This window comes from Python bivittatus, unplaced genomic scaffold (genome assembly GCF_059951505.1).
Source record: "Python bivittatus isolate LINGU-HERP-01145 unplaced genomic scaffold, Pbiv_v1 ctg000160_np1212, whole genome shotgun sequence".
Classification (NCBI taxonomy): Eukaryota; Metazoa; Chordata; class Lepidosauria; order Squamata; family Pythonidae; genus Python; species Python bivittatus.
The window spans coordinates 2,199,252-2,224,295 of record NW_028277076.1 but is presented as its reverse complement, the minus strand read 5'-3'; the positions used below and the strand labels follow the sequence as shown (position 1 = coordinate 2,224,295).

General features: G+C 44.4%; 1 protein-coding gene across 7 annotated transcripts in view; it reads right to left on the bottom strand.

Annotated features, from left to right (window-relative positions):
* COL27A1 (collagen type XXVII alpha 1 chain) overlaps positions 1-25,044 on the bottom strand; it is a 108,753-nt gene that overhangs the window by 25,981 nt on the left and 57,728 nt on the right. For all 7 annotated transcript variants that reach the window (XM_088146929.1, XM_088146931.1, XM_088146932.1 and 4 more), the window contains 18 exons: positions 21,520-21,573; positions 21,178-21,231; positions 20,796-20,840; positions 20,487-20,540; positions 17,935-17,979; positions 15,523-15,576; positions 14,968-15,021; positions 13,858-13,911; positions 13,449-13,502; positions 8,149-8,202; positions 7,173-7,217; positions 7,021-7,065; positions 6,196-6,249; positions 5,674-5,727; positions 5,280-5,333; positions 3,587-3,640; positions 3,179-3,232; positions 2,251-2,358 (listed from right to left, as the gene is read on the bottom strand). In XM_088146929.1, coding sequence (XP_088003055.1) covers positions 2,251-2,358; positions 3,179-3,232; positions 3,587-3,640; positions 5,280-5,333; positions 5,674-5,727; positions 6,196-6,249; positions 7,021-7,065; positions 7,173-7,217; positions 8,149-8,202; positions 13,449-13,502; positions 13,858-13,911; positions 14,968-15,021; positions 15,523-15,576; positions 17,935-17,979; positions 20,487-20,540; positions 20,796-20,840; positions 21,178-21,231; positions 21,520-21,573 — 990 coding nt within the window. The remainder of the gene's footprint in view (positions 1-2,250; positions 2,359-3,178; positions 3,233-3,586; positions 3,641-5,279; positions 5,334-5,673; positions 5,728-6,195; positions 6,250-7,020; positions 7,066-7,172; positions 7,218-8,148; positions 8,203-13,448; positions 13,503-13,857; positions 13,912-14,967; positions 15,022-15,522; positions 15,577-17,934; positions 17,980-20,486; positions 20,541-20,795; positions 20,841-21,177; positions 21,232-21,519; positions 21,574-25,044) is intronic.

Genomic DNA, 25,044 nt, shown 5'->3' with positions numbered 1-25,044 from the left:
TCCTCTATTATTCCATTCCACCGTTACTTTCTTTCCTCTTTCTCCTCCTCTTCTACTTCTCACCTCCTTAATTCTTCCCAGTCGTCCTCCTCCACCCTGTTTTTTCCTTCTTCCCTCTTTTTTCTCCTTCCCCCTCTAACCAGTTTTGCTGATCAAATCTCTCTCCAAGGTTTGGATCAAAAGGAATAGCCCATTTCTGGCTTCAGACTCTCCATGGGAATCCAGAAAGAAGGGAACAGCATAGAAGGAGGGATGGATTGAAGGTGGAATCTGTGGCCAAATGACCAACTCCTGCAAAGCAAGGACAGAATTGGGAAATGGGAGTGGAAAGGGAGGAGGTCAACATGGGAAAAGTAAGGCATGGATGAGAGGAGGCTGCAAAGGACATGATCCTGAAACCAGCAGGCATGTTTGCAAGCATGTGTTGTAATGCAGAAAGCAACCTGTGCCAGTTACTACAGATCCAGCCTGGATCAGTGTATAATCAGTATCCGTGTGTCCATCAAGATATCCCAACATTGAAGGTAGACTGAGAAGTTGAAAAATATTCTGGAAAAAGATCATGGCAGACCAGCTTTACTGCCAAGAAAGCTACACGCATGGGCCCATGAAGTCACCAGGAGCCAAGTTTGAGGGACAGAAGGCTTCATCTCTGATGGGAGACCATCAAGAAGTTTCAAACAACAGCAAGGTGTTTCCATGTTATTGCTTAAAAAACAGCATAGACATTTCCATGAAATCACCAGGAATCCTGCTCAGCTCCAGGGGAACCTTACTGTTTAGCAGGCTTGCATGCTGTTCTGCGTGCTTTTCTTTTTCAAGAGTTTATACTAAAATTGGAGACAGCACTGTAACCCCACCAAAAATAATAACAAAGGAAAGCGATGACGAGCCAGCAAAATTATATTGGCTCCTTTTTGCATTTAAAAATAAAATTAGATGCACGCCACGGCAGTGCGCAGTTTGGCAGAGAGGACACAGCATCCATTCAAACCTCCTGAATATAAGGCTGTATAACTCGGTCTTATTTAAAATTGCATGCATGTATGTTTTGAAGCATTCCTTGTCTTGGTTCTTGGAAAAAGGTGGAGGGAACCTGTGGGTCTGTGACTTTGTTTTTTCTTAGCACCAAATCCACCCAGGGAGTTGCTGTTCACGCTCATGGCACTTTCCGCAGTCCAGATTAGAAGTCTAAAAAGCTGCATCCGATCTGATGAAACGCATACTGTAACTTCATGATTCTTGGATAAAAAGGCAAAAAAGGTAGTCGTGGGCCAAAGACACAAATCTATCTCTTGCAAAAGCTCAAGTTTTGCAACCTGGAGACATTGGGAAGATTTAGTCTAAACTTACAGTTTAGATCAGAGGTCCCCAAACTCTTCAGCTCATCAACCTCTTCATGAAGTCTCAGATTGTTTATCGACCCCCAAACATTTATTACATGAAAATAATTTAATAAATACTACTTTAACAAATAGTACTACTACTACTACTAATAATGACAACTCAAGGCCACTTTCACTGGTGGCTGACCATATAACCCTGGGTGACACTGTCTCGCCACTAGCTTTCAGGACTAAGGAGCGATGTGAAGTTCTACAGAGATGCCAAAGATTAATTGACTCCAATCGACCTTCCATCATTTATCAACCACCTATTGACCCCCCAGACATTTACTGAGCCCCTTTGGACCCCCAGGCATTTATCGACCCCTCGGATAGTCCCTTCAACCCTTAGAGGTCGATATTGACCACTTTGGGGAACCCTGATTGAGATCAGTAGATCAAACCACAAATATTAAATGTCCAAGGAAGCAATGGGAGATTCCCCCAACTCCAGCAGAGATCAGTTTAATAAGAAAGGATTTTCCTCCAGTCAGCTGGGGGTGGGGGGAGAATGAATCTGCAGTGAGATGGGCGGTGACAAATTTTATATATATATATATAGACAAATAAATAAATAAATAAATAAATAAATAAGAATCTATCTTCCACCACTTATGCTGAGTCTATGAATGACCGTATACCCCCCGCATATACCCTTTCATGCAACCTCCATCTTAGAGGCAAAGATGGCATCAAATCTCATGCAACCTGGCCCTGGGCATGCAAAGCAAGCCCCTCTCACATCATCTCCCTTTGCAAAGCTCTCAAGATCCCCAAAGTCGCAAACAGCAGTGTGGCGTTCTCCCCAAGGGTCAACCTGAGTCCAACAAAGCAGCAGAAACATCAATCAACTTTTCAAACTCACTCGGACGCCTGTGGTTCCAGGATCTCCAGGGGGTCCTTCTTTTCCTTGGACCCCTCCCTGCCCCTTGTCCCCATGCTCTCCTTCCAGGCCTGCTTGTCCTTTGTCTCCCTGAAAGAGACAAATGGGTAACACGCTTTCCTGTTTGCTCAGGAAAGAGGACGAGAGCCGCTGCACAATCTCACAGTTGAGCTAGAAAGCAACAGAGCTGCAAGAGGAGCAGGGCGGAGGGGGAAACAGAAAAGGAAATGGGAAAGCTTTTCAGTCCCTCTGAATTAACCACTTTCTCCTTTACACATGCGTAGAGAGATGAGAAAGATTCAAGGGCAAAGAGGGGGAAGTCCTGCATCTCTACCCCAAAATCTATATGACAGCAAAGAAGATTTGGCCGCTGGGTCTACAGACTCAGCAAAATAATGGAATATAAAAACTCCCTGCAATTTTTTTTTTTTAAAAGGTACACATAGTTAGAGGCTTTACTCTTCTTGAGATGCCAGTTTTTCTACCTGCAGGGACATTCGCAGATGAAATCCATCTGAATTGAAGAAAAAAAAGCAAAAATAGAAAATTCTTTTACAAAGGGATTCTCTTGACCTAACCTTGAATAATAAAACAGCAGTACCTGGCTAGAGTAGCATAACATGCTACAGAAGGAATTTCTTTTCTTTTCTTTTTTAATTTATTGGGCAGAATATTGTAGATTGACTCTTTTTTTCTCCTGGAATGGAGCTACTCAGTTCCTCTAATCTTGGAGTTTAACGAAGAAGGAACAACACAGAGCAATAGATATACATGCGTTCTGGAGGGACCCTTTCTAAGAAGAGGATTTTTCCAGATTCATCCTACAGAAGAAAGATCTTGAGGAAGTGAGAGTCAGAGAAACAGGATACGGTTATAAAGCAATAATAAGAATGGAAGAAATGCAACGTACCTTGAATCCATCTGGCCCTACTGGGCCATTGTCTCCTTCAAGGCCTGGCTCTCCCTACAAGAAATGTAGAAAGATCATTGGAAGGTGATCTTACAGCAAGACCTGATCTCAAGTCTTGAAGTTCTCACCATGACAGGTTCCCCATTAGCAAACCCCAATGTTTCATTTGGAACCTACTTGTAACTAGTTCAGGTCAGTTTAACACCTCTTGCCCTCAAGATTAACCTTCCTTCAATGTCAAAACAAAAAAACAGCATTTCTTGACCTGTTTATAGGGCTGAAAACAAATTTGGCAGAAGCAGGGAGCTTATTTCAGAACTGTCATAAAATCCATATATCTTATTGGGACAATAAATGTCAATATGCCTATGCAGCCAGAGAGAGGGGCATGGGTAGATTTCTACTTACCCGTTGACCAGTCAGTCCTTGCTCTCCAGGAACCCCAAGTGGACCAAGGTCACCCTGGGAACAGCAAGAAGGAGAAGAGATTTTTGAAGTTAGTTTTAGAAACACGTTCAGAAGAGTGAGGAAATTATATGAAGAACAACTGCAAGGCCATCAGAATGTCAGATTCGTGGCATAAGAGGTGGGGTCTATAATACAAGGGCTAGACCCTGTAAGATAATGATGCAGCCTATCATATAAGGAGTGCAAATGATAGTCCGAAGGGCAAACTAAAATTTGCCAAGTAGCAAAAACGGACTCACATCCAAGTCAAACCATACCATCCTTGCTTCTGGACCCTCACTCTGAAACTTCCTCGCTTCTCCTAGAAATGCTAAGAAAGAAGCTAAATCCCTCATTTTTGTGTGATAAAAGCAAAGGTCCCTCTTTTCGTATCGCAAGAACTGAAGAATGAAGAATGTCATTAGTTAAATGAAGCAATAAATAAAGCTCATCCAAAGGAAATTGATTGGGCGTACAGCAATGCTGAAAAGTGGGAGGAATCATCTGACCAACATAGAATGAAGCTGTGAACATCGTGGAAGAAGTAAAAATGGTTTATTTGCTTCAATGCTTTCTTTTATTAAGGTTCTCCCCTCTCCAAAATGCAGTTCGTTGAAGGAGCAGCTGTCCAACTAACCCTAACCTTGGGCAAACCATTTTTAGGAGAATTGTTGAAGACTTCTCCAGCAGAGGCAAGCTCCTCTTCCTGCTTGAAACGTGAGTTCACTCCCCAGGAGTCTGTCTCTTAGAAAAGTTGGAAAACCAGGCAAATAAAGGTTTTTTTTTTTTAATTCCTGAGACAGTGAAGGAGGGGGTGGCCAAACATTAGGCAGGGCCAGTAGAGGTGAAAAGAAAGACAGAGAGACCCTCAGAGGGTCTGAAGACACAGTAGCTCCAGCAATGTCTTGGAAGGCTTTCCAAAGCAAACAGACCAGACGGATGAGAAGATCACAAGAAGCTGAACTTTAATTCCTAAGAATGGAATGGAATATCATGATTGAGCTGCAGGACACCAGCATTTTACGTAACAAAGGGGGACTAAGGTGTGTGACTGTGTTTGTGTCATCCTATCTGTTACTGTACAATCCTCTGTCCAGCAACATGTAGCCTCCCGGGCTTCCCATACTTCTAAAATAAGGCATCATGTGGGAATGCTTTCCATAACACTTCTTCAGATCGGGAAGCAGGAGCAGCAGGGAGACTACAAGATGCTGGAGAAATGCACAGCAAAATAAGGTTCAAAGGAGGGAGGCCCAAAGCTGTTCAGGTTAGCAGGTCCTAGTCCAGACTCTAACCACTACATCCCAATCCTAGGATCCATCAGTCTGCCTTGAAATTCTTAACCATCCTTGAGCTGATGCACTTGATAAAAGCTTTTGTCCCTTAAGAGAGAGAAGAGCAATCGCTATCTTTCTTCCTTCCTTCCTTTCCTTCCTTCCTTCCTTCCTTCCAGCCAATCCATCCTGATTTATATTAAAAAATGAATCAAAGTCAGATTAGATCTTGGCCCATAAATGAGATTTAAAACACCTTCCTCTGCCTTCATACAGTGATGCCATTTGTCATCATCAACAACAAGGCCAGCATTAGCGGGCACAGCAGAGACAAAGTCATGGTCATCTAAAGAGCAGGGGTGATCTTCTCTCTCCCTTACCTTCATGCCAGGTTCCCCTGGAAGTCCTCGCAGCCCTGTTGCACCAGGTGGTCCCTGAAGGAGGATGGAAGGAAAATAAATGGAGAAGAAGATCCAAGCCAGAACATGCTGGAAAGGAGCAACGAGATTGCTTCTTTTTACCCAGAATTAAGATAAAAAGAGCTGAATAGCAAATATTTCATTTCCAGGATAACAAAACTTTCAGGTTTGTTATAATGGTTTTCTACTCTGGAAACCTTCTCCTGATATCAACCATCTTCTGTCCTCCCTGACATTCTAATCCAGGGTACAGCCCCCAGTTCAGACTTTTTAAGATTCCCAAAAGCTGGGTAGATTCCAGAAAATTCAAATGGTATTGCACAAAAATGAAAGGGGGGGGGAAAGCATATCCTACCATATGTCCAATTTCTCCCAAAAGGCCTGGTGGGCCTGGTGGGCCTTGAGGTCCCTGAAAAAACAGACATACAAAGTTAAGAACAAACAAAGCATCTTTCTAGACCAGGCCAGGACCTTAAATGTATATGATTGATGAGTTGGTTGAGTGATTGACATAAGTTACTAATTGCCTGGAGATTTAACATACCCAGAAACGTTTCTGGCTGTCCCTCCAAAAGTTTTAATCAAATTGCAATTTCCATTTATCATAATATCTGCATTTAATTCATTGCATTTGATGAAAGTTAAACCAAATACAAGTCCCGGGTTCAACCCTGGTATCTTCAGGGAAGACCCCATTTTGTCCAAAGAGCTAAGGGAGTGGACAAGGCAGAAAGAGAGGTAACAATGCTGTGGCTCATTTGAAGAAGCCTTCTTATGTTCCTCCACAAGGCCTCTCTCCAAGCTGCTCAGATAGGAAGAGTCAAGAGAGCGGTTGTAGGGGCGGAGATAAAGGCAGAGATTTGTTTGTGGTACTTGCCAACTCTCCTGGAGGCCCTTTTGCTCCTTGTGGTCCAGAAGATCCTTGGATGCCCTGCAATTAAACAAGTCAATGAAGAGCCCAACTCCAAACCAGGTGCAACCTCTCTCATCAATTTGGTTGCCCTTCAACATTTCCACTTCTCCAAATTCAGTAATTCGCTTTATAATTGCTTATAAAGGAAGTGTCTTTTTAACACATTTTAATTAATTAATTAATATTTATCTATTTTAATCAATATTTATTCTATTTGTACTGTGAACCACCTAGAGTCACCCCACAGTGAGATGGACGGTGACAAATTTGAAAAATAAATAACTAATTAAAAATAAATAATTGTGTGAGAGAGGAGAAGAGAGGGCAAAACATGAATGAGTTTTCAAAGAGCTAGCCACCACTATAATTAAAACGATGCATAAAAATTAATGATGTCATCAGGGACATTGGCTTTCAAAATCTTTGCATGTAAGGCAAGAGTGACAGGAGAAATATCCACAAAACGTAGTGAGAACTTTTAAAAAAATAACAAAAAATCCACACTAATATGGAAGTGGGATGAAAGAAGCTTTTCAAAGAGGGTGGAAATCAGAAATGGGGCAAAACTGAAACCCACAGACTACCATCAAGACCCAGGGGAAGAAAAGAAGAAAAAAATCAGAAAAATGGCAATCATAAAGGAGGGGGAGAAACCCTATTTCAATTTTGCTAGCCTGGATTGGGAAGTCCAGAAGTGGTGGGAATCATCTCCTATGGATTCTCTCCAATGTCATCTCTGACAAAATATTAACTGTTCTTATTATGCTCCAAGATGCAGGATGGACTTACAGGGAAGCCACGAGAACCAGACTCTCCGATTTCACCGATCTTTCCCTACAAGTGCAAAGGCTTGAATTCAGATGGAAGGTCAGTATGAGTCCTGCCAAGATATCTCAAACATCTCAAACACTTTCAGATTCCCCCAAAAGTATTGAACGTACCTCTTGACCATCCGGTCCTGGTTTACCTGGATGTCCCGGGAGGCCCTATTAATAAAATTATAACAAAAGGGAAACTTTTAAAAAATGCAGGAAAGATTCACTTTCTTCACCTGTTTCCATTCAGCCATTTACAAGTTACAAGTCACATGCTTCTTTCTCCCAAAGAGCAGAAGAGAAGACCCCCTCTACAGTTAAAGGCTATGGGGGAAAGGGACACATGGTGGAATTCCCCCAGTTGACCAAAGACTAAAGAACAGATTTAGTATCTAGAACCCTCTTCCTTGCCTTGCCTTCATGCAAAAATTTTAAAAACCCTGCATGCAAAAAACTAGAACATCATGGGGTTCTGGACCAGCTTTCTCTCTAATGGATCATGTACAGAAATGGGACACTATATTAATAATAAGGGCCAGTCTGTATTTAGTCACTGGAATCCTCTTCCTGTGTGGAAGGAAACGCTAAACTTCAGCCTTTGTAATTGGCAAGCAGGAAAGACTTCCTGTCTATGCTCTGTAGGAGTATCAGAAACATTATCCCTGTCTCATAGGGCTTTGTGACACATTGATTCAGAGATCCGACTTGAAGGCAGTTCAATCAAATCTCCAAACTGAACCAACTTTCCAAATCTGATTGATACTTCAGATTGACCCGTTGAATCCGATGCCTCTGAATCGATTCGATGACTCAGATCTGATGATGATTCAAACTTGCATCAGATTTGAGCTGCCTTGCCCACCCCTAAAGTCTGATCAAGGCCTCATCAGAACTTAGTAGTGGAATCAAATCATCAGCCATGGAATGGCTGGAGTAGCAAAGATACTTGGTGTTCACACTTCCTGTGGATGATTCCTGTGGTTTGGCACAGAAACGTGGAAAATGTCTGGTCCCTGCTTTTCGGCAATGCAATGGGCCACCGCAGCACGTGCCCAAGAATGATTGTCCACAATGGTTGGGTTTTTGACTTGGGGGCACTCACCTTGGGACCTTGGGGCCCTGCTTCACCCACTGTTCCATCAAGACCTCGAGCGCCCTTGGGGGGGTGAAAAAAACACCCACGTCACAAACATAATCATATCCTTCGCATGCCAGAAAGAAAAAGGAACCAAGGTAGTCTAACAACAGGTACCTCTCTGTTGCTAGAAATCTAATCCAGGTTGTTAATTGGCTATGAGATGCTGGTGCTGATTACTACTACTACTACCATCATCATCATCATTTGACTGCAGTGCAATGACTCTTCAACATTACTCAAGAGAAGAAGAGGGATTTTCACCCTTCCTCCCCCCCCCCCATTTTGAGTGGGTTTAGAATGCTACAACATTTTATAGGTATATTAAGCCAACCAAAACTTAATCCACCTATTTTATATTGGCAACCTCCTTTTATTGGCGGTCTGTCACTGAATTTGGGGAGCACATTTCAAAGGCACCTGCAGCCCTTATTTTCCTTCTGTGTATTCATTTAATATTCCACTTCTATCCTGTGTTTCCCTCTTGAAAGCTGAAAGCTCCCTCTTGTCTATGTGAGGTGAATCCTCCATGAGCATCCTGGTCAAGGGGGTCTTTGAGCCCATTCCCCCAGAAGTCCAAAAGTTTAGCCACAACGCTACCCAAAGGAAAGGAAATGTGGAGAGATCAGTTCTTATCATTTGGAGAGCAGAACTTCTCCTCCCTCAGAAAGTTCCTGCAACAGGTTCTCCTTCCCAGATGGTTCCATTCATGGGAGAAGACTTCTCAGCAAGCTTTTAGAACCTGGCAAATCAGTGGCAAACTATTAATGTACACATTGGCCTGGAGGGAAGGAGGAAACAGAACCGAGTTTCATAGACAAGGTTCAGGTTTGGAGCCAAAAAAAAGATCTGAACATCAGTGTTTGACCAAATCTGCTGAAGGGTGGGGGAGAGAGAGAGAAAGAAAGAGTGCAGAGCAGCAGGGTTATGGTTCAGGACATGAGAGAAGAGCACCAGCTTGCTAAAACAAGCAAAATCCTGACTCGCAGTTCCATTTTGACAGACAGAACCCTACTGCCTGTCATTTTTCCTCTTGATTTCCTCCTTGATTTATTCATTTATTCCCTGGCAGTTGAGCCAAGAACTCAGCTACAGCATCCAGATAAATAAATAAATGAAGAGCAAGAACTCCCTTAACGTTGGGAAGGTTGAAGGAACAGAAGAAGAGATGACCCGGAGCAAGGTGGATGGATTTGATTACCCCAGCGATGGGTGCACCATTGGAAGACCGGAAGGGCCAAGTTGGGGACAGATCCTCCTGGAGAAGTTCCATCTGTGTGGTCCCTAAGAGGTGACACTAAGTTGATGGCATGTGATTGATCAATCAGGGATCAATCAATCAATCAATCAATCAATCCACAACAGGAAATGGATGCCTAGTCGTTGAAGTGGACTACAATAATTTCTAGCAGAAAGCAGCCATGCCACATGGTTTCTTCACACTGTCTTCTGTCGGCTCAAGGGTTCAAAAAGCACAATGTAACACAAATAAGTTCTCCGGGGGGGGAATTCCATGAGCGTCTTCAGCCCGTCTGACTTCTGTCACTTTGACAGATTTCTTATCCTGCCAGCAGAGCAACCCAGGTTTTCTCTCCAGTGAGGGAACCTGATCCCTGCAAATGACTGGGTGACACTTTCCAAGCACATGGATTTAATTGCGCTGAGCCTACGGTGCGTAAGCAAAGAGCCCATGTTGAAAGATGCACAATCTCTCGCATATGCTGGGGATTAATCTGGGGGATTAAAATCATTGCACCCAAAAAAAAATCAAGGGCTCCTTACAGACAACAACTTGCAAAGGACTGGACGAACAAACACCCCTCCGTGGTGCAAACATGCAAGAAATAGGATGCAGGCTAAATGAGAACCAAGTTCCATTTTTGTCACAGGAGGAAGACTGATCTAAAAAGTCTGTTTTTACTTTGGGTTGGGTTTTTTCCCCCAGAAGTTGACATGGAGCCTTTTCCATCCCAACATTATAATTGCTAAATTTGAGACCCTCATAAATCTCAACAGGGCTTCTGAATCAGAACCAGATTAGTCATCCTCTTGCCTTCTAAAATTGAAAGGACTACAAAATAACGCAACGTGGGATGAATCGCAACAACGGCAGCAAGAAAGGAAACTAGAGGAACGTCTTTCCATTCTGACTTGAATTATGTTTTTGGATGCAAGATCAGACGCAGAGGGCAGGCAGAGAGCGACAGGATCTAAAATTATAGCCGGGGGCTTATTTCCTCAGAAACTTAACAAAACCAAAAAAAGGGAGGGGGAGACGAATGTCAATAAAATTAAGGACTTGTTCTCATGAGATAATTACACTAAGGGTGGGTCAAAGAGAGCTGTTTGGGTGTCCATTGGAAAAGACTTATGCAATTATTTTTCTAGTGACAGGAAAATATACATTCAAGAACAGAACAGGCTGGAAGAATCTCAGGCTGGCTGGTTCCAGCCTGCCATCTTAACCCCCCACAGTGCACAGAAGGACACAGCTCTCTTAGGGAATTGTGGGAAATGTATAGGGTGACTTACAAGGTGGGTATCTTTAAATCTTCCCTAATGCCCCAAGTTGGAGGATGCTCTGTAAAGGAACGCTGTTTCCCGAAAAGGGCAAGGGACTGGCAAAAGTCACAATTCAGCTGTTGTCCGCTGACATGGAAACCCAGAAGTGATCCTTCAGGGTCTGTGGGAAATCCAGCAGTCCGAGAAAATACTTTTGGGAACCATGGCAGAATCTATGCAGAGATGGGAAAGGCAATGCTCCACAAGTGTTCTGGCAGATTTAGAAAGGATTTCAAGAAGGGCTGTAAAAAACTGTTGTCTGAAAGCCTGAAGAGCAATGCTAACCAGGATCAACCATATTAATCCAAATCAGGGATGGGCAGGGTTGTTTCTTCTTCCTCTTCTTCTTCTTCTTCTTCTTCTTCTTCTTCTTCTTCTTCTTCTTCTTCTTCTTCTTCTTCTTCTTCTTCTTCTTCTTCTTCTTCCTCTTCTTCTTCTTCTTCTTCTTCTTCTTCTTCTTCTTCTTCTTCTTCTTCTTCTTCTTCTTCTTCTTCTTCCTCTTCTTCTTCTTCTTCTTCTTCTTCTTCTTCTTCTCCTCCTCCTCCTCCTCCATCACCATCACCATCACCATCACCATCACCATCACCATCACCATCACCATCACCATCATTTCAGCAGCAACCGAGAGCAGTTCTTGTCTCTAAAGTGAGTGGAATTAATGGGTCTTTCCCCCCATTGATGAATGCATTCCTTTGTAATATTTAAACTAAGGCTTAACCCAGTATTATTTCTGTCCATCGCCCCTCTCCAAAAACGGCAGAAAATATTTTGATGAGACACAAGCGAGTATTCAGCGATGCTCAAGGGGTCTCATATAACTGCTTCAGGAGACCCAAGTTCTTCAAAAACAAGGCACACAGATCACGAATGCAGGTGGAACCAGGGCCAACAGGGAGCAATTCAGAAGCAAGGAAGACCCAGCCTGCTCAGATGATCTCATTTTGAAAATCTCAGGGTATTCAAAACTGGAAAAGAAGACAATAATTTCCAACAGGGAGTTGGGATGATGGGGGAAGACTTCCAATTCCTTCTTTCAAAATAATAGTGATTAATTGAAGCACATGGAAAGACTGCGGTATATGGAGTTTGGCTTTAAGTGCCTTGCCTGGCCTCGACTTGATACACACAGAGCAATTCCCAAAGCTTTTTCCCGAATTGTGGGGGTCTCCAGAAACCTTGGTCTGCTCTAGACTAAAGCTGAGCCGATGATCCGAGAAACAAAATGCTGCGCTTGTTTAGAATCCAGCCTTTCCCCCCGCACCAAAGCAGACGTCTGCTGGGTCTTATTTCCGCCCTATTAAAACCAATTTTCCAAAACTTTTGGGGTGAGGGCAGCTGGGAGGCGTTGCCACCGGCGCCATGCCTTGGCCCTGGACTGCTTCATCCCAGTTCTATGGGAAGGGAAGCCAAGCACAGGAGCTGTACGCCGTGGGGAACGTTTGGCAGAGGCGTTGTCGAAGAAACCGCAGTTGCAGAGAAGCTGCTGCTGGAAGTACAGACTTGGCTCTGGGGGGGAGAATTATTAAAAAGGAAGGGAAAAGAGAGAGCAAGTGGGAGCCAAAGAGAGGCTTCCTTCTGGCTCCACGACCTCTTTGTGGTGCAAAATACTCAAGATTTAAACGTCATTGACAGAGATTATTCTTGGCTCCGGAGGATTTGCGGCAGTATATTTTTCCATGAATCCCTGCTCCACAGAACTGGGTTCCCATCCGTCATTCATGCCTCCAATGTAGCTTTTCCAGCCACTAGGAATATGAGAGGAGAGCCCCTAACTACATCACGATGCTCAGTGCTCTGATAGTAGGGGGAATAAACTGGGCAATAAACTCTCCCTTTCCTAAAAAAATAGTCAAGAAACAAAAGGCCTCCCACCAATCAGGAACTTGCTCGGTTTCTGATTGGCTACCGCAGAATCTCAGCCAACCAATCTCTTTTCAACCAGCTGTGCAGAAAGCGTGTTTTAAGGCACACCAATGACGATTTTCCTCTATTCCAACAAACGCTTCTTCCTTAAGCCTTCTAGCTTTGTGTATTCCATGAATACCTCATACCAGCACCGTAAAATACAAAGCGGGTGGGCTCTAACGTCTAGAAAGTCAAAGTAAAACGTGAAAGATGAGCACGGTAACAGCTTCTGCAGCTGGAACATCAGGATTTTATAACTTTAACGCATTTTACTGTGGATCATTCAAAGCTGCAGTCATCACAGCCTACCCACAAGAACTCCCAGGCTTGGAAACAGAACTAGAACTCGAATGAGTAGTTCAAAGCTACAGAGAGGGGTCAAAGTCATGCTGTGTTTCTAAGTTTCGTTGGTGGTCGTTTAACCAACAATCCTAGCATTTGGTTCTGTAGCCCCTTAAGCATCAGGAGATTCCTAAATTGGTTTCACAACTCCAGTAGAGAAGGCGTCGGAAGAGGAGATCGATGCTCACTACGCTGCTTATAGGGCAGAATGGGTACCTCCTTCATGCCTGATTAGGTTTGCAGGCCAGCCTAAATTTAAGCAGTTTCAGAACAGAATATTTAAGGGGCTGCCTCTTTCCCTTGTTAAAAAAAAATCACCAGTGCCTTCCTCCATGTCCCACCATTAATAACAATACAGGGCAGGACTTCTGAGATGATGGTTAACAGTTCTGTTTCAAACCCCAAAGGATTGGTTCTGCTCTAAATTCTGTAGAAAATATAGTAAATTTCATACTTACCCGGCGACCTTTGGGGCCTCTTATTCCTGGTGAGCCACGAGCTCCTGGTGGCCCCTTGAAAATGAGAAGACAACTTCCTTAACTTGGGACTCACAATCAGGTCTTGTGAGATGGGACTTTTCAGGTGATTTGATGGGGGGAGTTCATTCGGAGGTGACCTCTAGTTGCAAAGTCAAAAGAAACTGAACAAGGCTTTAGGGGAATGCACTGAGCATTTTCCTTAATGAAGTTTTGTTAATGGGTGAGTTTTTACTTTTATGGTGCTTGGGGGAAACAATTCACAAGCCACGTTCTGCAAGAGTGGACTCCAAACTATACTGGACAGAGTTTTTTCCCCCCTTTGAACATGTGGGTATCAAAAACAGAGTGAAGACGTTGGGCTGTAGCAAGGAAAAAGGATATTACGTACTGCTGGTCCAGGGGGGCCGGGTGCTCCAACTTCTCCTGAAATTCCAGGATGGCCCTGAAACATCAAAGCATGGTCAATGACAAGGGCCTCCTTTCTTATGCAGATACAACCAAAATAACTGGCTGACCCAGATAACAACAAACATATTATCACTCCTGTGCTCTGTGAATTTTCGAGGTAGATCAATTGCCCTCAGAACATTTCCAAAGGAACTTTAACATGGAATGCATTGGCTCATTTGGTATAAAATGCAGGCAAATTTAAGGTTCACCCCTGAGATATCGTTATTGAAAGGGAACCTTAAGATCATTTCTAAACTGAGGCAATTGCTTCCCAATCTGTTACGTGGTGTAATTCATACCAGTAGAGTTTTTCCAGGGTTGATGGCGGGGGGGAATGAGAAAAATTGCAAACATTTCACCTAATTCTCTCCAAAGGGCTAAACTTATGCTTGGGTGGTGCAACTTCAAGATGGAAAGTGTTAGCTTACATCACTGAATTCACTTTCTGTTTGTGCCCCAGGGCCTTTCCTTGTTTTTCTATGGAGGAGCCCCCACATTTCTGACCACCTTAGAGAAAACAAAGCAGTAGGAGGTGGTCATTCGTGGTTAATGACCTTAAAATGGCCCATAGAGAAACTTCAAAGGTGGCCTAATCAAAGAGAAACACTGTTTTTCTCAGGCTTGGGAAGCTGCTATGACTGGGAAGGTAGAAGTTTCTGAGTAGGTGCTTACTCCTGCTCAGAGGACATGAGCGTGAAGACATTATAATTTGGCTTTAGGTCAAGCACTCTGACCATAAAGAAAAGGGGCAAAAGGGGGGGGAGGAGGAGGAGGAGGAGGAGGAGGAGGAGGAGGAGGAGGAGAAGGAGAAGGAGAAGGAGAAGGAGAAGGAGAAGGAGAAGGAGAAGGAGAAGGAGAAGGAGAAGGAGAAGAAGAAGAAGAAGAAGAAGAAGAAGAAGAAGAAGAAGAAGAAGAAGAAGAAGAAGAAGAAGAAGAAGAAGAAGTCGTCACTGAGTAGAATAGCAAATGGCATCTAAATAGTAGTGAGAACGCAGGATGCCATTTCTCAAGGCAGAGGAGGAGAGAGAGAATGCAACTTACTCCTTACCATCGACCCCTTGATGCCTGTCGGTCCTGGTGATCCAACTGTGCCCCGGTCCCCCTAGGAGACAGAATTGTACACAGAAGCAGAAGTGACCCATTCCGTTCACAAAACACGTGCCATGTCATTGCAGAGAAGTCATAGGGTTGGGTGACCCATCAGCCCTCAGCACTGCTTGCTTGAAGCAAACTCAGGCCAATTGTGATTCCTCAAGCTTGCCTACCTTACAGGTTGGCTGGGAGGACAAAAGTGGTGGAGGTAAATTGTGTATGCAGGGTATAAATATTAGGACTGAAGTAATTGAGAAACGTTGCTTGAAGGGGCAAGCATAGCACCTGTCTGTAACTCTTGGAAGCAATCAAGTCTTTTCCTAGGAACTCATGGTGCCCAATGCAAAGATACAGCAGAGGGATGACTGAAGGTCTGAACAAAAGTGACCATCAGAACTTGCAAGGAATTAGTTTGGGATTTTCTGTGTGTGATAGCCCCCCAAAATCCTGAGGGCTCTTAGTCTTCTCAGCTTAATGCTGCTTCTACAACCATCTTGCCACCTCTTCGTACCTTCTCCCCGACACTTCCAGGCTCCCCTATTGGACCGATGAAACCTATCAGACCCTGGAAAGAGAGAGAAAAAAGCTGAATTTATTTGCTTCAAAGCAGCAGAGAAAGAGGGAGAGTTTTCCTTGCTGGCCAATTAGACCAGCATCTTCTGCAAACCCCCCAGAATGTCTTCCTGGCTCATGGATTGGGCCTCCCCAGTGCAAGCAGCTGTTCTCTGTTTTAAAACCACACGTGGGCCTTTGAAGCTCAACACTTGACAAAGGACTCCGACGCAGGAACAAATTACAGACAACCCCATGATGTGAAGGTCAGAGAGAGCGCTAACATTTAGGATCTTCCTCTGCGACCTTTTCCTCCAGTCGCCTCCCAACTTAGAGCGAAAGCAAAACGCAGGAGGAGAGCAACCCAATTGGATGAGTTCTGACGCTCGTAAGCAGAAAAAGGTGCTTTACTGAGACCCATGAAGACTAGGCACTTGTGTGATGCTCAGGTCAAGAAGTAAGAGATCAGCGCTGGAGATCCTGCTTTGGCCCCAGAACCAAGACTGCAGTTGCCAAAAATCTAAACCTGGAGGAGGCAGCTGGAAGAGAATTCCAGGGGGTTGGGACAACGATGCCACGCGAGCAGGACTGTGTCACACACAAGTAGAGTCAGGATTTCCAACATCTCATGGAACCCCCTTCAGATGTCATGGAACCTTTCTGCAGAACACAGTTTGAAGACCCTGCTCTGGAATATGACTTTCCCTATATATATGGAAATTGCATCTCGATGCTGATGTTCTCCAAACCTCCAGCATGGCTAAAACCAAGCACAAGACTGCCGTGGAGTGAGAAGTGGAGTGGGAGAAGAGGAAGGAATTTTCCCTGATGGCTGGCACGGGGTTTTTTCGCTGATGACATAATTGGCAACGAGATGAAAATCTTCCATGGCAGTATTTCTAGGCAGAAATGAGCAGAATAAAAATAAGAGAGCCTAACGTTCATCTGGCCCGGGTCACTGGCAAATGGTGGTGAAAGGACCAGTTGTGTTTTCTTTCAATCCCACGGGGACCCACGGTTTCCTGCTCAGAGTATGTCTGGAGTAACTAAGGGGAAAAAGAAACAACCAACGACAAACCAGGTCCCCTAATCAACTCACATTCTCAACCTGGGCCCAGTGGAGTGGAATGTAGCTCCAGGCTGTTCAGCGATGGCAAATCCAAATAGTGAAATTCATATAATGAATAAGCGCTGAAGAAAGACAGACCTTACCGCCTTTCCTACAGAAACTGGGGGGTTGGGATCTCTGGTGGAGAGGATTAAAAGAACTTCAGCTGAGGCAATGTTTCTCAATTTTCCTAAGGAAATGTGTAGGATCCCCTGATTTTCTCCCCCCTCTAGGAAAAGAAGGCTATTGTGCAGGATTTTCCCCAAACGTTTCTCCAAGACAAGGAGGAAGGCAATTACCATTTCTTCTGGACATTGTGGAGAATACAAAATGGCAACCAGGCCGCCAAACACCATTGCTTCTACTGTCATTGGTGCCCACGTCCAAAAATAAGTTTTGAAAAAAGTTTTAGGTGAAAAAGGAGACTATTCCAAGAGTCTTGATCAACACATGTTGCCTCAATAAATAATCTGGAGAATTTCTCCTCCACCAGAGGAAAAATAATGCACTGAATATCCTCTCAATTTTTCTGCCCACAAGGAGGGGGTTTCAAGGGTCCCTTTGCATGCCTGGCTCTAGACTAGACCATAATAATAAAAATGTGCAGAGCAATAACTGCCAAGGAAAGAGCTAGGAAAGAGATTTTCAGGAGAGGTTGTGGGCCTCTTAGCCAACAATTGAGGAGACCAAGATTGGTCTCGCCAAAGCCACCAATGCTGTCCCATGTGGTCACCCAGGGATGAGATAAACATATGGAAGCTTTGAGGTCACACCACATTGGTCAGTTTGACGATTTGGGATATATTTAAAGGGGGGGTGAGTCTGATTCTTTCTTCTTCCCAAATTTCCCAGAGTAGTGGGTTCTTCCTGTAGAATCTCACCAGGCATTGCAAAGCACAGAAGTTGCCAAAACTATGTTGGAACAGCAACCAACATGGAAACTGGCCTGTGAGCCCCACCTGGTATCATTCAGGCACGCTGGCATTCATCCAGGTCCAGAACTATTAAATGCATTGAAAATAATCCTAATGCTTTCTTATATGTGAGTCCTTCCATCTCTGCTCCCACGTAACTTAAACATTGGTGATTCAGGCACATAAACATCTCTGAAATAGGATTTTCTACCCTTTGGGGAATGGTTGCTCTACCCAAAGAGGGACATCAAATCCAGAAAGAGAGATGCCAGCAGTGGTCAAAGTTATCTCAGACAAAGGAAGTCCCACTGCTCAGTCAGCAAGGACAAAAGAAGTGAAGGAGGGTTACCTCATCGCCAGTTTTCCCCGGCTGTCCTCGATTCCCTGGTTCACCCTGCATCAAAGCAGAGAAGAATCCCAGTTCTTGCTTATGGCTTGCCAGTCACACAGTCCTTGCAGTTTTGCAAGGTGCATATCAACTTCTTAATTTGCCCTCAAAAAACCCAGAGATAGTCCCATTCTACGGGGATGAGGCCATGAAATCTTAATTTATCCAGTTTGCCCCACTCCATTTCAAGTCAAATTCATTATTTCCAAGACTCGATTTCTCATACTACAGAAGTGGGCAACCAAGAGCCTCCTTGATGTTTTGAAATCAAAGCCCATCAGAAGCATGTTCACTGGAATTCATGGGAACTATGGTTCAAAACATCTGGGGGGCACCAGGTTGCCTACTTCATTAATCTCCCCCTTTTCATTTCCCTTCTCTTTCTTCCTTGTCTTCTCCAATATGGGCCTCTTCAAATGTTGGAGCTACACATCCCAGCAGAACCAATTAAGGGAGGCCAATGGGTGTGGATGATGGGAGATGTAATCCAAGACATCTGGAGAGGATCGGGTTGGGGAAGGCTCTAAATTTTGCAAAGAACTAGGACAAGAAGCAACCCATAGAGGAATGGTTTTAGGTTTGTTTCAAGCTTGTTAATTAATGGATTAACCTCAGATCACGTCCTAACAGACTGTGGGTAGCAGAACAAATAGGAATTGAAGGCATTCAGTTGTCTTCAGCTGCACAAAAGTTCTTCCCACGGTGGTGACTGTTTTTTTCTCAAGGTCTCATCCTCTCCAGACAAGGCCATTTGCTCCCACTGCACAGATGGGTTTCCTCCATCTTTATTGAGTATCTAAACCGTGTAACTAACAGTAACTGAGACTTCTGTAAAAATCTGATGATGGACATGTAGCAGGGAAGCTAATTCAACAGCCCTGTTGAGAGCCTCTCAAGCAAAGCCTGGTGTTTGGTGCATGCAAAAATATCTGGGGCTTTTTTAAAAAAGAAAAATGAAAAAGCTGCAACCGAAAGGGCACCCCCTCACCCTGAAATTTCCTTTGTGGGTCTTTTTGGAGCATTTATAATTTCTCCCACAAATACCTAAATAAGGGGATTTTTTTTGAAGGCATCTACATTTAACCCTTAGGCAAAACTTGGTTAAAAAGACTGTTTCACTCCTCTCATTTCTGGTCCAAAATCTTTGACCACAGGGCCAAAGCAATGCACAGAAATCAGTTGCTTAATTTATCCATCACGCAGAATGGTGATTGATTGATGTAAACCATGCTTTACGTTCTCATGTCAAGCCTGGCATTGTTGGCAGACATGCCCCAGTCAGAGACAGATGGATGTGACATCTGAACTGAACAAGCAACGAATAGCGGGCAGTAAAGATCAGTTAGTGCAGCCCAAAGTGGGTAACATTTGAGAGCCAGGGGCCAAACTTTTGGGTCCTCTGGGGATCTGCAAAAGGCCATGACATTCCCACGAGGGCTCAGGGTTGAACTGAAAAATTGTTGAATCATTCCACACTTGTTGAATTCAAAAATTGTCGAATCGTTCCACAGTGGTTGAATTGAAAAACTGTTGAATTGTTCCACAATTGTTGCATTCAAACATAGTTGCATTTTTCAGCCCTGTTCCGATTTGGGGCTAGGATGGATTGCAAATGACACTAAGCCCCTCTTTGTATAAGCCTGGTTGGCTGCGTAAGCCAGGATGGGTTTGATTCAAGCAAACCCAAGCTAGCCACCTTATGCCATAATGCATCCGGCCCAGCCAACTTTGGAAAATGGAGAAAGAGAAGACATCCAGGGGGGAAACATACAAGGAAAGGGAGCTTTGGCTGCGGAACAGCATCCAAGGAGGAAATGGAGGGGTGGTGCGGTGGAGGGGTGAGGAAAAAGTCTGGGTCAGAAGCAGCTGCCTTCTCTCAGATACTGCATCGCAAAGTTACTCCTGGACTGTGGACATTTGTGATGTCTCAGCTTCAAAAGTGCATTAAAAAAAAAGCAACTTTTGAAAGAATGGCCGGCAGGAGGGAGTGGCGAAACCAATACTGTCTAGTGATACTGCAGCCAATTAGGCCAAAGACGAACAGGGAGGGAAAAAAGAGGCAATTTCAGATCAAATTCAAAAAAAGAGGTGCGTTAACATGTGGCATTTCTAAGCCGTTTGTTTGGGGCAAGGGTGGGAGGACCTCGACAGCTTGTAGCAGCTTTTTCAACTGCATAATATTTTATGGCTTTCCTCCTTTCCTCTCCCTCTCCACAGGGCTGTCCTCTATCAAACAATTAACCAATTTTCGGAAGAAAAGAACAAGCAAGGGGGACTGGTTAATAATAAAATTTGCTGTGGTTTGCAAAAATATGTGCATCGTTCTTTCTGCCCCAGAAACCACCGTGAGCCAGAATTTCCAGAGCAAAAAGAAGGGGGGGAAAACGTTTCAGAAAAGTGAGTGAAAAGGCAAGGAGGGGTGGAATGCAACCTTTCAGATTTGCAGCTTGTGAAAAGCAAAACCGTGAGATTTTCACAACAGATTTGAACCCCGTATGGTGGGGCCTCCTTACCTTTAAGCCCTCCGGGCCCGGTTTGCCAGGAAACCCCTTTTGGCCGTGGGGACCCTAAAAAGAAAGAAATTGCATGCAGACCTCGAACCGAAGCAAAGCATCATCAAGGGCAGGAAACTGAGCCAGCCTTGTGCAAAAGGCGTGGGAATAAACTTTGGAAGGGCGGTCGGTCCCCAAGCTCACCTGCAAGGAGGGGACTTGGGATGGGGCCGTAAGCGGAGAACTGGTGAAACTCAAGGTCGGGACCCACGTGGCCCAGCAATAGGCAGCCCCCCCTCCAGAAGCACAACCTGCTTTCCCCCCTCTTACCTCTTCCCCTGGAGGACCGTAGGGGCCCGCTGGCCCTTCATCGCCCTTCGAGGGAGGGAGGGAGGAAGGAAGGAAGGAAGGAAGGAAGGAAGGAAGGAAGGACGGAAGGAAGGAAGGAAGGAAGGAAGGAAGGAAGGAAGGAAGGAAGGAAGACATTTAAATCAAAGCTTTTGCCCAGTCAGGAGAAAGAACACCGTCCCATCCCTTTTTAATCCGCTCATGGACAGACTTAATCTGCAACTGAGTCATGCAATGCCTTATTGGAAATTAATCTTTGAAAGCCTCTATTTTTTTTTTAAAAAGATACTTGTTGGGGGAGCAGCAACCCAGGTGCCTGCTTCAACCTGGCCTCCATCTTTGGCCCCCCTTGCCCGTCTCTCACCTCTTGGCCAGGCGTTCCTCTGGGACCAGGCAAGCCCCTTGCGCCAGGCTTTCCCTGAAACAGGCCAGAAGGACAAAAGGCTCAGCCACACAGAGAGGCAGACGGGCTATGATGGGTGAGGGACGAGGGGGAGAATAATAAAAGAAAAAAAGAACAGAGAAAGCAACTCCAATTCTTGGAAGCGCTGCAACCCCAATGGAGTCTTAAAGCCGGCATTTGGGCCAGAATTATCTGCAAGGATCTCCAGGGTTTCTCTCTGTCCCTCCCTTCCCAGGTTCCTTCACACCTTTTATTCACGGCTGCCCCACCAACCCAAAGCCATCTCTGTGCAGCACCCCTCACCTTAATACCTTCGGGGCCGTTTTCTCCTGGGGGCCCGATGCTGCCTGGGAAGCCCTGGAGAACATCAAACGGAGAGGAGCGTAAGTGACAAGGCAGGCGTCCGGTGCCAAATCTTTGGAGGGAGAGAGAGACGGTTGCCTGCAAAGTTTCGGGGGCCCACCAAACGTCTAAGCTTCGATTGTTGTTTTATTTTGGTCAAAGGCTTAATTAGCACCATATTCAGCTCTCGGGCCTAAACTGAGCCAGGATGATTTGGCTCCTTGCATGAGGCACAACCTGTTTCCAAGAGGGAATTCACTCAAGCAGATTTAAGGCTGCCGATTAAAGGGTCAAAGGAAAATGCAGATGTGGGGCATTTCACACACTCTCCTCCTACTGCATTTCCTGTCTCTGGATTCTCATCTTCTGCTGCCCCCTAGCAATGGGCAGAATGACCAGCCCAGGACAATCACATTCAGTTGGCCCCACACCCAACTTTGTAAAGGACTATCTTCTGTTTCAGGAGCTGTCCAATCCTGGGTGAACTAAATGGCATAGAAAGCATTTGTGGTCTCCTCAACTTCTTTGTTACTTACTGTAAATAAGATCTTTTGAGGCTCAAAGGACCCTATTTTGAACAGATTATGTGAAGACCTAGTTCTCTGGAGAAGTCTATAATGCTGGGAAAGGTAGAAGGGAAGAGAAGAAGAGGACGACCAACAGCAAGGTAGATGGACTCAATTATTGCAGCAATAGGTGCACTGTTGGGAGATCTGAAGGACCAGGTTGGGGGCAGACTGTCCTGGAGAAGATCTATGAGGTGTGGAAGAGTCACCACTGACTTAATAGCACATCTGAATCAGGGCCACTATATATAGCATGAGAGAATTCCAATCTCTCCAGATTCTGTCAAAATAATTGTCGTCTCATGCATCTCACTGGGACAGTCTTATTGATTGCTTTGCTGCTGTTGGCATTCACAAGAATTCACAAAGGACACCCAAGGCAGATCTCTGCTGCATACAGGGAAAGAACCATACAAAACAAAAATCTGGACAAGCTGAGGCAGAACCAAATAAGACTTTAATTGCGTTACCATTGTAGTTTGGCTTAACTGCGATATGAACTGATGGGGAGGGACCTAAAGGGAAAAGCTGGAGAAGATTGTTGCAGGAAAATGAGGTGCCATGGATTCCAATTTTTTTTGCCCTCCAGCCAAGGACATCCTTGGGGTCAGCAAATGTTGCGCTCTAGCCCAACGTGGTTCTCCATGAATTCTGAGACAGCCTCTTTACCGCCTTTTTCTCGGGGAAATAAATCAGGACTCGGGAAGCCCAATAGAAGGGGGAAGCAAGCCTGGCGTGAAGAAGAGAAAGGTGACGACATGCTGCTTATCCTGAGCAATTTGACGTTGGACGCTTACCCATTCTTTCCGCCCACAATCCATTCAGCTAAAGAAACAAAGGGAGACACAGTCCAGTCCAAGACTAACAAAGAAGAAAGATGACTAAGTAAAGGCAATCCAACCAAGAGCTGTTCCAGGCCTTAGGAAAGTACTAGAACTCTGGTGGAGGATGTGGAAAGTGAGGAAGAAGACCATCTTCAACAATTTTGCAAACTAGACACGCATCTTTCTTTAGGAACTGAAGAGAAGCCAGGCTGGGCTGGGTCACCTTTCTTCTTCTAGAACTCCAAGAGCCCTTGTCCCTCGTCTTTGGCCTCTTCCCTCCAAGAGCTGTTCAAACTCAGTTCTGCTGAACCTAGGGCTCCATGAGAAGCTCATGGGGCATAACAGAGTTTGCTCAACATAGTCAATTTTCTATCACTAGAGCTTTGCTTCTTGATCAGCAGCTCCAGGAATTATTCTTTTTTAACTGACAGCTTCCATGGCTGGAAAAAGTTTGAAGCCCCCTTGACTATGTTCTCACAGCTCACAGCATTTGGCCAATGTAATGCTCCATCAATTAGAAAGTCATGAAACCACCACTTCTAGGTTGGGAGTTCCTTATATCAGTTATGCAGTTCCCTTAGGCCATTGGTTGAATCTAAGTTCCAGAGTTTTTATAACCATCCCCAATGGCTACCTTCAGATGTCCCGTATTTCCAGCAGATAACCACTGATTGATTGATTATATGCCATCAAGTCATTGTCAGCTCTTAACGACCACATAGATAGATTTATTCCATGACAATCTATCGCTAACCTGGCCCTTCAGATTTTTCAACAGTGCCAGAAATTATACTGGCCAAGAATTTGGGGAGCAGAAATCTCAGTTGCACATTTATTTGCAAATAAAACTAGAAAGCGACAGAGAATACTTTAAACCAGACACACGTCTACGTTGGAGTATATGGTCAATTCAGCAAATGTCCTCTTTTGTTGCACCATTAATAAAAACGTATTTATATAGTTAAATCCAGACCACAAGGATTCTTCCTATCTCTCACGTCCGTCACTATCTAGCCAGCAAAATAGGAAACTCCCAGGTTAATTAAATGATCCTATCAGAAATAAGAATGATCTGGTTCTTTTGTCAGAAGAAAGAGGGATGGTGTTTTTTTTTAACAAAACTTAACTTTTTATTTAACGTTACCCCGATCTTTTGCAGTTATTAGACAGACTGATAGATAAGCAGAAAGAAAGAAAGGGAAAGCAGTAAAATGGTGTGCCAGAAGTTATCACTCATTCATTGCAACTCATTCCAGAATCTCATCGTGAGTTCTTAAAACTCTTATTTTGACTAGAATACAAATGGGTTTTGCTGTGTGTAACTGATGGAGACAAACTGATTCTTTCTCCCATTTTTCTCCCTATCCTCTCTTGTCAAATTTATAGGATGTTACTTTAACCATCATGACAGGGTCCAAGAACTGAAATAGCCCTGGCTTTCCTCTGATGGAATTCGGTATTCACAAAACATTATTCTTGGAAACTGCTGTCTGTAGAGTCGGATCATTTGCCCATCTGTTCTAGATATTGTCAGATCTCCAGTTTTCCCCACCCCACTGGGAGTTGCTGCCAGGAACTGACCTAGAGAGAACATTAGGACATTTTAGGGATTTTACCAGTGAATAAAATACCCTTGACACAACCATATGAAGCACTCTTGGAGAGTCACCACCGTGGCCTGGACTTACTGGATCCATCAATTGCATTAAGACATGGTTTTCATCATATTTTTGCTGAATAAGCCACAACTGGCTGTCTTTCCACAAGTCGCTAAGTCCCAAACTTAAAGAACTGCATGCAATTAGCATGATGGGTTAGGCCAGTCTAGGAAGGCTTCCAACATCACCATAATTTCCACTTGCTTTTGTCTGGACCCAGACGTGCAACAGCGATGCTGAGTCTCTGCACGGAAGAGTGGAAAGGAAGGGGTTATTTAAAGGGTGTGCTCAGCGAACCCAAATGGGTCCCAAGGTTAACTTAGAGTTTTAGAAATGAAGCTTTTTTTATTTAGGTGCCTCACAGATGGAAGAGAAAGGTGGTAAAGAAGAAATGTTTTGAGAGGAAGAGGAGGAATGTTGTGTAAACATTTCAAATCA